We start from the raw sequence: 14,462 nt of genomic DNA, 5'->3' as shown, positions 1-14,462 counted from the left end.
GAGATCATCCCTACCAACGTGCAACTCTAACCCACGAAATTGGTTTTCCAACAAGCCTACCGCGTTAAAACACTATCAATGGTGCAACGGTTCCTCGTGAGTAACCGCCTGCTTTCCGCACTAGTTACGTAATGTACTATTGTGAGGTCATAATTTTTCTTCATAACCATTCCAATTTGACAATTTATAACTTCAGGAATAGAAACGTCATTTTGAAATAGATATTGATGATAATACAATAATGATATTTATCCATTTCAAAACATATAAACGCCGTTTCACATATCGATTGAGCCCAGCGACAGTCTATTATCCCAACCTGGGTATCTAGTAACCATGGCTTTCCCTACTCGGGTGGAACTCCTGGCTCCAGGTGCGAGTGTGGAGAACTACGGTGCCCATCCAGCCAGGGTGACAGATGGGTACAGTAGGACCCTGCAGGAGCCGGCTGTATGACTGGGGTTTTCTATGGTTTCCCGTGCAGTCTGCGCCCGAATGGGGTGCAGTAGATAAGAGAACCAAAAGTGAGAAGTGAGAGAGACAAAGCAAACGAATGGGTAGCCTATAAAACCGTAATGGCACTAGGAAAGAAATATGAATAAAATATATATATACATATATGTATATACTTATATATATCGTCATTAATACGAGTTGAAATCGATCAACGGGGATCCAAAATATATGAGAAAAAAAATGTGGACAAACAAACTTCCTTCATAATAAAAAACAGCATTTTCGCTGAAGTGAGGCCAAGTCTTTTCTCTCCGCAAAAATACATTTAAAAAATAAATCACAAATTATTCACGTTGAGGAAAATTTACCATATTAGAAAAAAACATTTCAAGATACGTCGTGTATTTAAAGTCAAAATTTCAAAACTCGGGCGGACGGAATGGTGAGATCTAACCATATACAGTTTTGATCAGATTTCGTAGTATCCTTAAGTGGTAACGGAACCCGTTGCACGTAGAGGTTAGGGGTCCCCCCTATCGGTATTACAGGTTCCCGTGGTTTTTTGGATTTTGTACGTGAAAAGTACAAAAGCCCATAAAATATAAATAAATGGATATAAATAAATAATAATGGTATGGAAACATTCTACATCATCTTCTGACTCGTAAAAGTACTTCCCTCTTACAATTGGTGCCCTGTAAAGGACATGTTACCTCCTGGATACCACCCAATCATCATAAACAAGTTTTTACGAAAATTACGCAACAAAAGTACGTTTTTGTACTCAAAATCTCTGTCTTGGACCTCACTCGATCGCTCTCTTCCCATGAAAATAGCCATCGGCTAAGAAAAATCTACCATGACTTGGCAAATTCCTACAAATAAAATGGCGTCGGCCTTGCCCTGGTCCTTGCCGTTAAATAATTTGCATTTTTTTTGCATAAATAAGAAAAGCATGAGAAGAGACCGATGCGTTCCGTTACTCTCAATACGGGGAAAAAGTTTCATTGATTCTCATTACATAGAATCCAAGAAAACTTGTTTTTGGTAAACGTCATTTTGTGGTCGGTTCCGTTACCTCTTAAGATCGAGTTAATGCGATGTAACATAATCATTAAAAAAAGGCTCTTCCAAAGGTTGACAATTTTTGGATTTTTTTAATAGGATGGGGGGTCAGTTTCATCGTTATAAGTTTTACTGCAAAAATATCTGCTGATATTTTCTCCTAAACCCAATTTTCCCCATGATGATTTTCCTCAAATGTCACCATAATACATTTGTCATTAGGTCGAAAATTAATTAAACCCTTTACGTCAATAAACGTCGCGAATCATCTCGGTGTGAAAGGAGTGGGGGTCGGTCCAAGTATTACTGCACCATAAGAGAAACACGGTAGCGCACGCCCACCACTACAAAACGGCGAAAACCAAATCGTGAGAAAAACAATGCGTTAAACATGTAATGATCTCGGTAATTATCAGTATTAAACAAAAATCTCAGCGGATCATTTTTATTGCAATTTTCCACGCGGAAACATATCTGTAGCCAATTACATAATTTGAACAAAGAAAATATATGAAATTAGGGGAGGGCGCTGCGGTCGTAAAGGGTAGATGCGTTGGATTTTAGCTCTGCGGTATTAACGGTTTATTAATCGAAAATAGCGTTGTCCCGCGAGTAAGTTTGGTGAGAAACGATTCCGGAATACCTGGAGCATGGGTGTAGATAATAGGTCTTATCGGGGAAGGCGTTCCTGAAGAGTTTGCAGCACATTTCATTCGCTAGCATTGGGAAAAGGTTACGATGAGGATAGAAAGAGAGAGCCCAGGAGGAGAGAGAGAGAGGAGACGAATTTGAGCGGGAGGACCAGAGAGACGCTGGGGCGAACGAGTACGACTCGCAGCTCACGGATGGCGCCACAGATAGGGAGGAGCAACGACCGATGGACTCGGGGGAAGCTCAGTCCGAGAGACCCACCGTGACAGAGGGGAAGGTAAAGAGGAAGAGAGGGAGGCCACCGAAAGAGGAAACTGTCACCAGGAGGGGATTGCCGAGGAGATTGCCGACTACTTCCTGAGAAGCAATGAGGTAAATGTTTTTGCCCGAAACTGATGCACTTCCCCGAGAGATGGGAGAAGCCTTAGCTCACCAAGGGAGGGAGGGGGAGGTCTCCGGGGAATGGACCAGGAGAATGAGGACGACCCTCTGCCCTTGGCGAAGGCAAGCAGCACCGGTAATTTATATCAGATAAATCTAGCGGGACTAAAGGCGATGGGGAGTATGGAGCAGGTAGAGGGCAATCTGATGGACTCACAGCAGGCTGTGGGAGGACATGGTGTCGCGGAGGGTGAATTGGTTCCTCAAGTACCTGTGGGAATGAATGGCGTCCCTGCAGAGGGTGTTTTGACTCATAAAGAATCCGTGGGGAGGAATGGGGCCCTTGAGAAGGGGTCCAATCCTGAAATCGGTATAATTCATGAGGGAGAGGGAGCAATAGCCGTCAACACACAGCCAGGGGGGGGCTCTCGTGTGTCAGTCTTGTGGGAAACTGTACAGCTCCTGTGGAACTGTGGACAATAATGAGGTAAACAAAAGACTTGACAACATTGAGGAAATGTTGAAGACGTTAATGTCCAGGAAAGAGACCCCAACTGTGAGAGCTGACAGGTTTGGCGAAAGACTAGACAGAGCATTGAGTGATATCCTGACAGAAGTGGAGAAAGTCAACGATGCTGTGGAGACGGTGGGAAAGTGGGTGGATTACGGCTTTGATGAAGTGAAGAAAAACTTGGAGCTCGCCATGGCCAGGGAGTGGAGACGGGAAAAGGAGGTTAGGAGGGTCTCACTCCTAGCCAGGGCCTCGAGGAGGAGTGAATCTCCACATGACAGAAGCGCAGATCCCTCCGCTGAGGGGATTGGGGAGGTCGACGGTAAGGGACAAGTACACAGCAATAGCAATGGCGAGATGGGAGTGGACGCGATCAGCCGCCGCCTTCACAGGAGCATTTCACAGTAAATAGAGATGGCAATGGCAACACTATCGAGATCCAGGGAAGTCGGACGGGCGACACGCCAAGGATGCACAGGACTACTCGGGGAAGAAGTGCTGACCTGCTTGAGGGCCTTGCAGTGAGACAGGGGGCGCCAGAGAAATTGGGCAAGGGAGTGATAACCTACGAGATGAAAGTAAGGAGGAAGAGGGAGAACAACGTGATAGTAAAAGGACTGAATGCTTTCCCGGGGACGGAAGCGGTGGCCTTCGTTACTGCTGTTAAGTCTGTCACTAAGCTGAATCTTAAAGTACTGGGTGTCAAGACACTGCCCTCAGGAGACTTCCTCATCCAGCTGGCCATCCATACGTAAAAATCAGCACTGATGAAGGGGTATAATCAAAGGGAGCTGAAACGAGTGGGAATCACGTGGGAGGATGATCTAACTCTGAGACAGACCGAGGTGACTGAATATCTTCAGGCGCTGGCTAGGCGCGCAAGGGACCTTGGGAGACGCGCGAGAGTCCTGAGCTTCCAACAGAGCATCTTACTGAACAACGTGGAGTTTAAATGGGACGAGAAGAGAGCTGAACTGGTGGACATGGAGAGCCAAGATGAGAGCACCGGTGGGAGGATCTCAAACGGTGGTAACATTGACATTAATAATTGACTACCTGAAGAGGGGGGGGGGAATACTCACATTAGGGCCACCTGCTGGAACGTTGCTGGGCTTAATGGGGGGAAAGTTCAGCGAGCTTGGAAAGGGGCTAATGAAGAGAGTCGAAAGTCTGTCAAGCGATTTTACGTGGGTTCACCAAGGGGCTATCAAAAGGAAGAAAAAGGGGAGGGGCATGGGAGGGATACTAGTGGTGACCAGGAATACCCTGGGAAATGATATTAAACTCAAGACTTGCTCTAATGGGGCAGTTATCTCTGGGGTAAAGCTAGCCAAGGGGGGGGGAGGAAATGTAGACTGATTGCAGGGTACAATAATGTAGGGATTGAGCAATTGCTAAAAGAAATGTGATGTTATAGATGAAGGTAGAGAAATAGGAGAGTATCATAATTATGTCTATCATGTTAACGCCAGAGTGGGCACACTACAGGCTGGGGATGGGAAAGAGTGCTTTCAGCGGAAATCCAGGGACGAGAAAATACTTAGGGATGGGAGGAAACTGATAAATTTCTGTGATATTGAGGGTTTGGTACTGGCTAATGGTGCTATCAAAGGGGACTGGGAAGGACCCATCACCTTCGTGGGGAACCGGGAGGATGTGGACGGCTCGGTCATTGATCTGGTACTCCATGAAGGGGATCCTCATGTATTGGAGGGGATTAATATTTGGCCTACAATTGACTCGGACCATCTACGGGTTGCTCTAACCCTGAGGGGGCCCAGTGGAGTAGCGCCTAGGTTGCCCCAAGGGCCAAAGAGGGAAGAGGGGGCGGAGAAATCTAGGGAAGGGGAGATTAAACTCGTCTGGAGACCAGTGTCTGGTGAATCCTATCAGAACTACCTAGGAAATAAGGGGATTGAGTCAGAGGAAGGGGAGGATATAAATGCTCGCTGGGGAAAAATCAAAGCTGCCATCTTTGAGGCAGCGAAAGAGACAGGGATGATTAAAAGGGTAGGGAAGTGACGTCCAAAAGATGATTTCGCGTGGCTGGGGGACGAATATAAGATTCAAAGAAGCATAATCTTCAACCTACTGAAACGCTACCTCCGTAGTCACGAAGCGAGTGACAGGGAAGTCTTTTTCGAAAGAAAAAGCTAAAATGAAGCAAATGGCCAAAGATAAACTGAAAGAATTAGCTGAGGAAAAGAAAAATAGGGTTAAGGTGAGTAGGGACATGGGGGAATTCTGGAAGGCTCTCAGGGAATGCCGAGCCCGTGAGGCGAGGAAGGGGACGTCCATATCAGACGAACATTGGCTAAACCAGATGGCGAATCAACTGGAGGGGGGGGGGGCTAACTTGGATAGGGATGAGGACAGGGAATGGGAAGGGTGGGAAGAGTGGGTTGAAGTATAGGAGCTGGACGGCGACATCACATACCTAGAGTTAGGTGGAGCGCTGAAAGCCTTGAAGAATGGGAAAGCGGCAGGGGAAGATGGGATCACTGGAGAATTTCTGAAGAATTTACCTGACAATTGGAAGGATGAATTATAAAAGGTAGTGCAAAAGGGATGGGAATCAGGAGTTTTGATGAATGGATGGCAGGTGGCACGCATCTTTCCCATTCACAAAGGAGAGGACGAGAATGCCGTAGGAAACTACAGGGGGATCTCGCTTTTAAATCTGGGGTATAAGATGCTGGCCAGCATCATGGCTAAACGATTGGGAGGATGGCTGGAGAGGGAAGGAAAATTCAGGGAGAGTCAGGGGGGGTTCAGAAGGAAAAGAGGAACAAGGAAACAAATATTCATCCTCAATTCGCTGATAGGAAACAGAATAAAGAATAAAGGGGGTAAGTTATATACAGCATTTGTTGACCTACGAGCAGCCTTCGACACTTGCTCCTCGAGAAATTGTGGAAGGTGGGTATTAGGGCTCGCTTCTATGATATGGTTAGGGCTATTTACAGCTGCACAGAGAATGAGGTTATCACGGGGTCAGGGATCACTGATAGATTTCTCACGGGAAGGGGGGTTAGACAAGGATGTCCACTAAGTCCAATTCTATTTAATCTGTTCATGGAGGACACTGATGATAAATGGGACAGAAAGAATGAAGGGGGATCGGTCATTGGAAAAGCGAAAGTCTACTGTCTAAAGTACGCAGACGATATCGCGGTTGTGGCCAAGGACGCAGGTGGTCTACAAAGCATGCTGGACACTGCTGAGAGGTATGTTGTCAAGAATAAACTGGAAATTAACGTAAATAAAACCAAGATTTGAATCTTTAGGGGGGGGGGGACGCAGGAAGAAGGGAGAACGATGGAAGATCAATGGAAAGGGGGTTGAAGTAGTTAACAGCTTCAAATACTTGGGTTACTGCTTCTCATCTAGGAATTCAAGTGGGGTGCACATCCGTAAAATGGCGGGAAAGGGGGCAAGAGCGGTTAACGCGGCGTGGGGGGTGTCGGCTAGAGCGGGGCTTCATTCTCTGAATAGCAGACTGTATATCCTAAATACACTGGGTAAAGCAGGGGCGATATACGGAACAGAAATCTGGGGGCTAAAGGAAAGACCACCAATGGAGCGAGTTCAAGGGAGGGTCACGAAAATGGGGATGGGTGTCCCCAAAATCACGCCCGACTATCTGTGGAGGGCTGATAGCGGTAGGGAGAGTGTTATCTTTGAGTCCAGAAGACGTGTGCTTCACTTCCTAGGAGAAGTGAGTAGACTGGAAGAGGATAGGCTGGTTAGATCATGTCTGAAGGAGGAAATCAGAGCGTTGAGCAATCGAAATCCCTCGGCCTGGGGTAGGGAACTGGAGGGGGCTCTAGGTGATTGGGAAGGTCAGGAACTACTGGGGATTCTGAGAGATCTTGAGAATAAAGAATTTGGGGAACAGGTAGGAGAGTACCTAGACAAAGGGAGGGAGAAGGTACATAGCTCGGACAGGGAGAAGATTCTTCGATCCAGGTTTAATCCAAATTATAAGTTCCTGAGGAAGAGGGACGATGAGTTCTGCTACTGGCGAATGAAAAGAGTGTCTTGGGGGAACAAGGTGATATGGGCGCGCTTGCGCGGTGGGAATGTTGGGAAGGCAGGAAACAAGGGATATGAGGACATGAGCTGTAGACTATGTGGGGAGGGCTCTGAAGATTTGGAGCATATCCTGAGCTGTGATATTATAAAAGGGGGAGTCCTAAAAGAAGTTTGGGACGATTGGAGAATCCTTGGTAGGGAAGAGTCAATTGTAGAGCTATTGGGGGGAAGACCGATCCCGGAGCTGTGTAAATTCTTCAGGGAGTGGGAAAAGCTCATCAGGAGGAGGGAGGAGGTGCAGAGCAGTTCGCCGGCACCTGCTTCCTAATGTGCCTCCTACTGAGCATTTCATTTCAATTCATTTTATCACATAAATGTTTCATAGGCACACAAGGAGTGGATGGGGGGAAGGAAACTAAGAGCCGTGATTATGATGACGACGCGGCCGAGGAGTACTCCCGGCTAACCGATTTTGATGGCGTGGGTGATGGCTACGTGAGTCCCCGATTTTACGTTCTACTATATTTCATTTAGTATTACAGCACTTCAAGTCCCCGGATTTCATGCGAAAAAAGGTCGAAGGAAGGGGCAGTCAATTAAAATGTACTCATAATTTTCTTTTCTTCTCTTTTGTTTTTTTTTTTCAAAAGACCTACTGTTCAGGGACTATAAAAAGATTGTATTCCTGACACTAGTCAAAGAGGAATATGTATTTGGTACTATGTGAAGTTTAAAATATATATTGTTACTAGTTAAGACAACAGCCCCTATGGCATTCATGTTTTCTCTAGTTAAGACAACAGCCCCTATGGCATTTATGTTTTCTTTTATATTTTGTATACTGATTGTAACTCAAAATGCATACTATTACACAACAGGGTTCTTAGTATTTAACCCTTCAGAACTCGCGCTCAGCCACCGAACTTCGTTACTCGCGTGGTGAGCGCTGCGCCGCCTGTGCTTTCAGTAACGCAGCGTTGTCACGTTCATAGGTACGCGCCGAGCGTGCGGCGAGCGGGAAACAGCAACAGCGGAATTGAAAATTTTACATCCTTCGTTACTCGCGCTGGGCGGCACGGCGCCGCTTTTGCGTATGAGCCTCAACAATTTATTATTTTTCGTAGCCTTGATGGATTTTCAGCGGATAAGAACCTTGCTAATCCATTCTAAATGATTCAAGCTAGGCATTCTAATTTTTTCAATTTTTTGAAAGCTCAATTTTGCAAGAGGCAAGCGAAAATTTGAAAAAGGCGGCGCGGCGCTTATAGCGCGAGTTCTGAAGTGTTAAGGGATGGGAACAAAATGTAAAGACCCGAGAGGGTATACATGTGGCAAAATAAATAAATACATGAAATTAGCCCAGTGTCACATATTTTTCGATGTGAGTTTCTCTCCTGCAAAGAAAAACACGACTTTTCGAGATCTCCAGTCATTCCTCCGTAACATCGATAACGTAAAATCATTAAATAAAAAACTATAAAACATGAAGTACAAACAAATAATGATAATCAAATGAAGAACAATGGGTTTTGCCATGTACCTAAAGTCCAAGCTATGGTTTCGTTGATGAGTGGTCAGTCTGTTGCGTCCGTTGATTGGTGGATTTGATCTGCCGTGTACGAGTGGTACATTACAGCTTGATGATTTGTGTCGTTTGATGCTTCCCACACACTCCTGGTGATTTTGTCCACCAGTAGGCACTCCGACTGCTTTGCTCATATTAAAGATGGAAGAGAGCTAAACGGGCTCGGCTAACAGTCATCTGTGGCTCATCATTGCCGGTTCCAGGTCTTTTAGTTTGTTTACTATCTATTGGACCTACGAAAAGTTATCATCAAAAAATGATTCCTCCAGCTGTTTTCATATTTTGGGATAAATTGCTGCAAAATTCAATGTAAGCAGACAAGTATTTCTATATTGATTCTTCATTCCGTGAATTATGCAAAGTATTAGAACTTTTACTGAGCTCAAATCTTTCTTTCTCCTGCATAATTGGATTAATTAGCGTCCTCAGTCCCAGTTTGACATTGGATAAAGTCGAATGAAACATACTACATGCAAATTATATGATTAATGCAGGCCGGGGAAGGTTGGGGAGAGTTATTAATTGATAGTGTCGTGCCGAGTGATAGTTGTAAATTAAATATGAAATTTTGAAAGATGGAAGAAATTTCAGAGAGTAGAAATTGCGTATTCATTGTGCGATTTTTGAAAAATTTGGGATTCCTTTTAAAAATTAATCATATTAATGAGGTCTTTTGTGAAGAATTTCATCAGCTAGCTACCAAAACGATCTTTAGATGATTTTTCATCCAACCACTCATTAGAGGAATGATTCGAAAATTGCTTCTTAAATATTCCAATTAGGACTAATATTGTGTTAATTATGGAGATATCCAGAGCTCGTTTTGACAGATCATAAAATTTTGAGAGAAGAAAAACTGCTTTAAAATTTTTTTCTCAATCTGAGAGTGACCGAGGTAATGGCATGATGGATGCGTTTCTTTCAAATACCAAGTGAAATTTTTATTAGTTATGCAATTATTTCATAAAACATTCGATCTATTACAAAATGTCAGTAAACATTTTTTTGCATGAAATTAAATTCACCATAAAACAGGTTTTATGACATTTCGTTTTAGAATCATTTTTAAGAAGATTACCACAAAATAATGAGAAAGCTGTATTGATTCGAACCGTTGCGCACCTCTTCTTTATTAATTCAATCACGTGATCCAATTATTTCGGTGACGATGATAATTTTAACGGTTCGAATTTGTAGTTATTCAATGATTAGAGGATTATAAAAATGTGTTCTATGTTTCAGACAAACCAACTTTTAGGTCTTATGGGCGTTATCTCACTTAATCCGGACGTTTCGTTTATTATGAGGTAAATGATATAGAAAAAACTGACTGTCATCTCTTTTAATTGGGACTTTTTCTTTAATAGCGGATAGTCGATTGTAAATATTACAAAATTACAAAGATTCACTTTTTAAATTGTTACTAATTGGCTGCTTTTTTTTTGCCAATCTTATATTATAAAGGAGAAGCCTGTTTTCACATATCCCGAACTACTAGAGCTACGACCATGAGCTTTTGCCTACAGCTTCCCTTGGTGACGTAAGCACCCACTAAGAAAGGGTTTTTGGAAATTCATCCCCTAAGCAAGTGAAAAGGAAGCAAATATTTTTAGGCGATTTCGAAAACCGCTGAAGTTAGAGACTTGAAAATTCGTATGTAGATTCCTCTTTCGAAATTAATAGATACATGTTTTTTCTTTTTTTTTAACCCGTTAGTAGACGCGCTATGAGCGTTTCCCCTCACAAAAAATTTCACTCCATAGGAAATATACCCTAGAAGTGCAAATATTTTGCTGACATTTTTTAAATGTCTCAAGTAACTTTTTTAGTTGAGTCGGGTGGTGATAAAAGTCGTTTAGCGGTCAGGGTTGAGTAGAAAAATTTTTTTTATCACATGTGGCAATATTTGGCTCTGTTTTTACGAGAAGCCGCTGAGGGACTCTCTCATCGCGCGCCTCAAGAATGCTGGTGAAACCGCGCACCTACGGACGGGTTAAATCAACCACTGAGGGGGTGAAATGCAGAAAGTTCTAGAAATTTCCGTAACTTTTTGGAGGTTTCTCGAATTTTCTAGAAAATGATGGATGCTTCTCAGAGATGAAAAAAACTGAATTTCCCTAATGGTATATGAAATTTCTAGACGTTTCGGGGAAACTTGAGAATGTCCAATGGTGGTTATTATGAGACAAACTATATCCATTTCTGTAATGACACATTTTCTTGAAATTTTTAGCATTTCCTGAAAAGTCTTCAGATTCTTCGAAAAATCTGAAAAATCCCGGTGTTTTATGAAGAATTGGGGAAAATTCGGCAGTGTTCTGGATCACATTCTTGCATCTTCGAGGAAATTATAGAAAATTCAAGGTTTTGATAATAAAAAGGTATTATTATTTAAGTTCGATTATACCTAGTTATAAGGGATTTGGGAAGGGAACAAAATGTAAAAATCCGAAAGGGTATATATGTGAAAATAAATTATTATCAGAAAATTCAAGGGTTTCGCAAGTTATAGCGAGCAAAGTGAAAATTTCTGGAAAAGTCATTAATCATGATAATTATTATTTTTTTAATAAATAATCGTTCGTAAATATGGCAAGTCCCATGTCCCGATACGCTCGCTCACTTGTCCCCATGCACGTTTGACACATGTCCATATCCTCGTCTCGTGATTTGAGTTATATGGAAAGGTTATATCTGAACTAATTACTTCGTGAGTATCCTATTTTGTGATAAAACAACATTAAAAAATATCTCGAGGTACAATATTATATTTCAATTGGACAGTCTAACCATTCGAACGATTTTTTCATCCGTTTAGTCCGTTATAGTCCAATCAAAAATTCTTTTCTCACCTGAACTTAGTTTCAGGTAACGAGTTTCCATGGTTTCTATTGTCAAATTGTTGATTTGTCAGTGAAAACAAAGGAAAATCATTTTCTCCAAAGGAAAAAGAACTTTTGGCCCGACTATACCAGTCGACAGTTGGTTGGAAAACGAGTATAGGATCATGCCATTTTCATTGAACCTATTCTTCTAATTGCCGATATTTCAGTGAAATGTTTAGAAATTACTATAATTTATGAATTTTTGTTGAATTTGTAAGTATCCAAAACCTCAGTTGAGGGATTTTTAATCCCATTTTACTGCTATAACGGAGATATCAACATTTTAAAAAGGTGAGTTTCTTAATTTGCGGCTTAAGAATTCACTCTGTCATAGCACTAGTTAATGTGAATGGGATTTTTCTCTCTTATTATTCAATAATGATTAAAATCTCATAGCTCGCGACATCCGAACGAGCGTAGGGACAGGGACGAGCATAAGTACATTTACCTCATAGAAATTTCGAGGGAATTCAAGGAATTTCTGGAAATTCGAGGGAATGCAAGGAGTTTGTTAAAAATTCGAAAGAATTGAGAGTTCTAGAAAAATATGAGTGAAGCTCATGATTTTTATTTTTGACGTGGACACGTCTATGGTTTCGTTTTGGGGGGTCATTCGGTAAAAAAATGCTTATGCAGCCGTGTCATCTATCGCCGATGCTGACTGTCGACACATTACCAACCGTCGATCGATCGGTAAGATACCGACAGGTTGTTAGTTATAGAAATTTCCAGTGCAGAAATTTCTAGATTCAAAATTAAAAGTGCGGATCGGCACGCTCCGCCGTCAGTCGTAAATTGGCAATCAAAGAGTTAACATCGTATAAATCAAAGAGTGTAAATATCTGGTGCAGTGGTAAGGTCAGTCTAGATATTGTTGTGGATACGTCTATGGTTTCAATATGGGGGGTCATTTTGGGAAATGGTCCTTATACGCAGCGCCATCTATCGGGATTCTAGAAAATTCTAGGCATTTCGAGGAAATTCAGGGAGTTTCTAGAAAATTCGAGGGAATTCAAGGAGTATCTAGAAAATTCAAGAGAATTCAAGGAGTTTCTAGAAAATTCGAGGGTATGCAAGGAGTTTCTAGGAAATTTGAGAAACAAGGAAAGACCATGGACGTATCCACGTACAATTACAGCTGTATCGAACATACAGCTGCCTGCAACTTTTCATTCCGAACCTGGGTAAACCACCAAAGAATGAATTGACAAATCATTTTCCATTCAAAGTAAGATGCAGAAAAAAACAGTTGCCTGGGTAACGCCGGGCACACCAGCTCGTCAGGATGATAAAACGACTCCTATGGAGAATAATAGTGATAAAATGGATGGAAGAGGTAGACAAAAAAGAATGATTCATTGATTTGAGCTTTAATCATATCAATAGTCCTTCATTCAACAGTATCATGAGATATATTAAGCAATGAAACTGCTGGTGGACTTTCTCATACAAATATAAGAATGACGGAACCCCCAAACAATCTATAAATCGCTTCTCCTCGGCTTCTCGTCAGGAAGCAATAACACTTTATGACTTCTCAGCAATTCATTCAAATATATGAAGCTATAAGCTGCGTCAAGTCGTCAAGATTCCTCTTCCAGAGAATTTCTATGCTTCAATGGATACATTGTCAAACATAAATACGTAGTAATTATCATAAATAATGAATGAGTCGTCAAATTTAGTTGTCAATATTTCGATGATTTCATTGGAGATTTTCAGGTAATTCGGATATTTTTTATAAAGTTGAGAAATGATATCACTGAGTGGGTGCATGGTGTTATGAATGGCATCTGAGGTATTCTCCGCCACTTTTGGTACCGATATTTATTCGATGATAAAAAGGAATTAATTTAGAGAAAAAACTAGAAGAGAGGAATTGAGCAATAAATTTCAAGGTTCAATATTTGCATAGAAAATGACTGTAAAATTTCAGGTTGACTATTGTCAATATATCTAAGCAATCCCTTGGCTTATCAAGAACCATCATCAAGAGGCAATTTTTACCGAGAATGCTACATCCCAAAAAAACAAAAACAAATGTTTTTGCAAAAAAACTGCGCCAAGGAAAAGTTTTGTGGGGTCGTGTCTGGAAAGAAGAAACATTTTTTTCTGGAAACCACAATTCCCATAGAAATTTTGCAAAAAATAAACAAACAAAAATCAAAGCCAAGTCAAGAAATGTCCAATGGATCATGGAAAGTGCTATCAGATTATTATGGGGAGGATAACTCTGAATAGAAGGATTGTCAAAAAAATCTTCATAAAATAAAAAATTCAGTAGAGACAGGATTCAAAGTTCTTAGCGCGGAAAGAACTTTGAATCCTGTCTCTACTGAATTTTTTATTTTATGAAGATTTTTTTGACAATCCTTCTATTCAGAGTTATCCTCCCCATAATAATCTGATAGCACATTCCATGATCCATTGGACATTCCTTGACTTGGCTTTGATTTTTGTTTGTTTATTTTTGCAAAATTTCTATGGAAATTGTGGTTTCCAGAAAAAAATGTTTCTTCTTTCCAGAAACGACCCCACAAAACTTTTTCTTGGCGCAGTTTTTTTGCAAAAACATTTGTTTTTGTTTGTTTGGGAGATTTCAGTCATTTTTCCAAAACGAGCACACGATCATTTTCGTATGAATCGAATTGATTTTTTTCCGCGCAACAGAAACTATTTTCAATCACTTCGGCTCTAAGAAAAAAAGATATTTCTTTCCTACATTTATTTATAATTCATGCTCCGATTCGATTTGAGAATTTCATGAGAAAATCGAACGTGCAAATTACCCGCGTAAAATAACCTCAGAAATAAACTCGCCCAGATGTTATTCACGGACCGAGTTGAAAATCTAAATTAATCGAGGATAGGGGAAAAATTTCTATGCAATATA

At 41.5% G+C, this 14,462-nt stretch overlaps 1 protein-coding gene across 2 annotated transcripts in view; it reads right to left on the bottom strand.

The window, feature by feature from the left end:
* The window catches only part of LOC107043175 (phosphatidylinositol 4-kinase beta), a 52,131-nt gene that overhangs the window by 30,916 nt on the left and 6,753 nt on the right, over positions 1–14,462 (bottom strand). The window contains exon 2 of one of the 2 annotated variants that reach the window (XM_015264536.1): positions 8,640–8,917. The exons of the other annotated variant lie outside the window; for it this stretch is intronic. Coding sequence (XP_015120022.1) covers positions 8,640–8,818 — 179 coding nt within the window. The 5' untranslated portion in view covers positions 8,819–8,917. The remainder of the gene's footprint in view (positions 1–8,639; positions 8,918–14,462) is intronic. 2 annotated transcript variants of the gene reach the window in all.

This window comes from Diachasma alloeum, unplaced genomic scaffold (genome assembly GCF_001412515.2).
Source record: "Diachasma alloeum isolate Michigan unplaced genomic scaffold, Dall2.0 Dall_scaffold_00550, whole genome shotgun sequence".
Taxonomy (NCBI): domain Eukaryota; kingdom Metazoa; phylum Arthropoda; class Insecta; order Hymenoptera; family Braconidae; genus Diachasma; species Diachasma alloeum.
The sequence above is the reverse complement of the archived record's forward strand: the minus strand, read 5'-3'. Positions and strand labels throughout refer to the sequence as shown.